Source organism: Ascidia mentula, chromosome 1 (genome assembly GCF_947561715.1).
Source record: "Ascidia mentula chromosome 1, kaAscMent1.1, whole genome shotgun sequence".
NCBI lineage: Eukaryota > Metazoa > Chordata > Ascidiacea > Phlebobranchia > Ascidiidae > Ascidia > Ascidia mentula.
Window position 1 is genome coordinate 26095279 of NC_138566.1, and position 1805 is coordinate 26097083.

Here is a 1805-nt window from a genome sequence, read left to right on the forward strand (position 1 = left end):
GTGTTTGTTGATGGATGTTTTAGTTACAGCCAAAAAGCGCAACGGTGCAGCGTTCTTCAATACAGAGGAAGAGACCACATTGCCCACTTACATTGTTACGCATGAAGCCGCATATTTATTTACCTTGTTTCACAACAGATGCATCACTACGCAGGACATAGTTACAGAAAAAAATGAAATTTGCAAAACATGAAAAACTAAACCATAAGCCAAAGAAAAAACCTTTCCAATTATTTAGTGAACACCCAACTACACAGTTGGCATAAGTGTTGTATACGTACAATATCCTGAAGTGTGGTTTTGGAGGATTGACTTTCAAATCACACAAAATACATATCGGGCTGCAGGCTACTTGTGCACATGTTATTATTATCACATACAGTTTTGTTGGTGTTCGAATAAAATTTGCAATTTTTATGATTTCGGTTTAAACTTAATATACAAAAAAGCCTCAAGAAAACATAATATAATCCAATAAGTTTGAAACAGTTACATTTTGATAATTTTTTTCAACATACGTCGATCATATTAGCGAGATGCGTGATTGAACTAAACACATTTCATGTAAGCTTCCTCAGGGTTGTTTTTCACACCCGTGTTTATATAATCCGGTTGCTTGATGACGTCATAGTTGTGGACAGCTTTGTTTCTTTCATCTTGAGTTCTGGTTCCTGTGAATAGGAAAGGAACGAATATATATTTCTCAAAGCTGTCGATTTTAGTTAGAAAAGGTTTATTTCAGGTCAGTTTGGTTAACTGAGGAAATGTGTTTACTAACCGACCGAAGCAACATTCCCCATTGTAAGGTTGATTTGACGATCAACTCTAAATAAAAATTATCGCTATATTACACGTCCTACTAGTTACAAACGAGAAACAAAACATATGAAACTACAACACATAGACTTACATGTGTTTTGTACGCAACCAAAAGCAAAAGCAGATGACTCCAATGACTACAGCAGCAATAAGAAAGGCATCAAGTACTAAGGAGGCTATGATCATGCTTGCATCGTTCAGGTAATGGATTTCATCTAAAGATCGAGTGAGAATTCCTGCCCAAGACAAAAGTTCGCTTGTTCCGATAATTGAAAATACTTTTACCGATGTAAAATATTAACTTACGTGTGGAGGTAACATAAATTGGTTTTAATTCCATTGTAGCAGAAGTTTGGGGATCAATGGTTGCGGTTGTTGCTGGGGTTGGTTTGTAAGTGGTTGCGTATGTTGTGGTGTGACTTGTCCTCGTTATTACCGTCGTTTTTTTTTTTTTGTTGTTGTTGTTGTTGTAGTGCTTGTCGTTGCTACTAAAAATGTATGCGCCTTTCTTGTAAACAAGGGAACATTCAGTTTTTTCTTGAAAATGTTAGGTTTTCGTGACAAATATGATATAAATTCAGATTTTTAATTTATATACTGCTATTTTTGTTGCAAGGCATCCGATTAATTTTAATTTATAGTCGGTTTGTTGTATGCTAATGTGTACTTTTGGAACACTATTTTAATAAATGTTGTCAATTACCTGTGGGTTTTCTTTGACAAATATATCTCGATGTAACATAAGCGAAGTTGATGAACCCATTATTAAACAATACTTTGTCCCTAATGTATCTGGTTCTGAAACAACCCACTGTCCATTGACAACATTTAATCCATTCGCCCACTTATAGTTGTTTGTCCCCGCAGCTCGTTTTGCTCCGATGTAGAACGAGTATGGAGCGACTTTGTACATAAACAATCAATGCAGTTTAATGTTGCGACACATCCATGAAAATATATACCTGTTATTGCAACTAAAATGCTGT

At 35.4% G+C, this 1805-nt stretch overlaps 1 protein-coding gene across 1 annotated transcript; it reads right to left on the reverse strand.

Moving 5' to 3' along the window:
• Positions 1-549: 549 nt before the first annotated feature.
• On the reverse strand, positions 550-1582 carry LOC145890660 (uncharacterized). Its single transcript, XM_082981792.1, has 5 exons — positions 1523-1582; positions 1126-1327; positions 911-1055; positions 779-825; positions 550-671 (listed from the first exon to the last, which is right to left on the reverse strand). The coding sequence occupies exons 1-5, from the start codon at positions 1580-1582 to the stop codon at positions 550-552; spliced, it is 576 nt and encodes a 191-aa protein (XP_082837918.1).
• Positions 1583-1805: the final 223 nt, after the last annotated feature.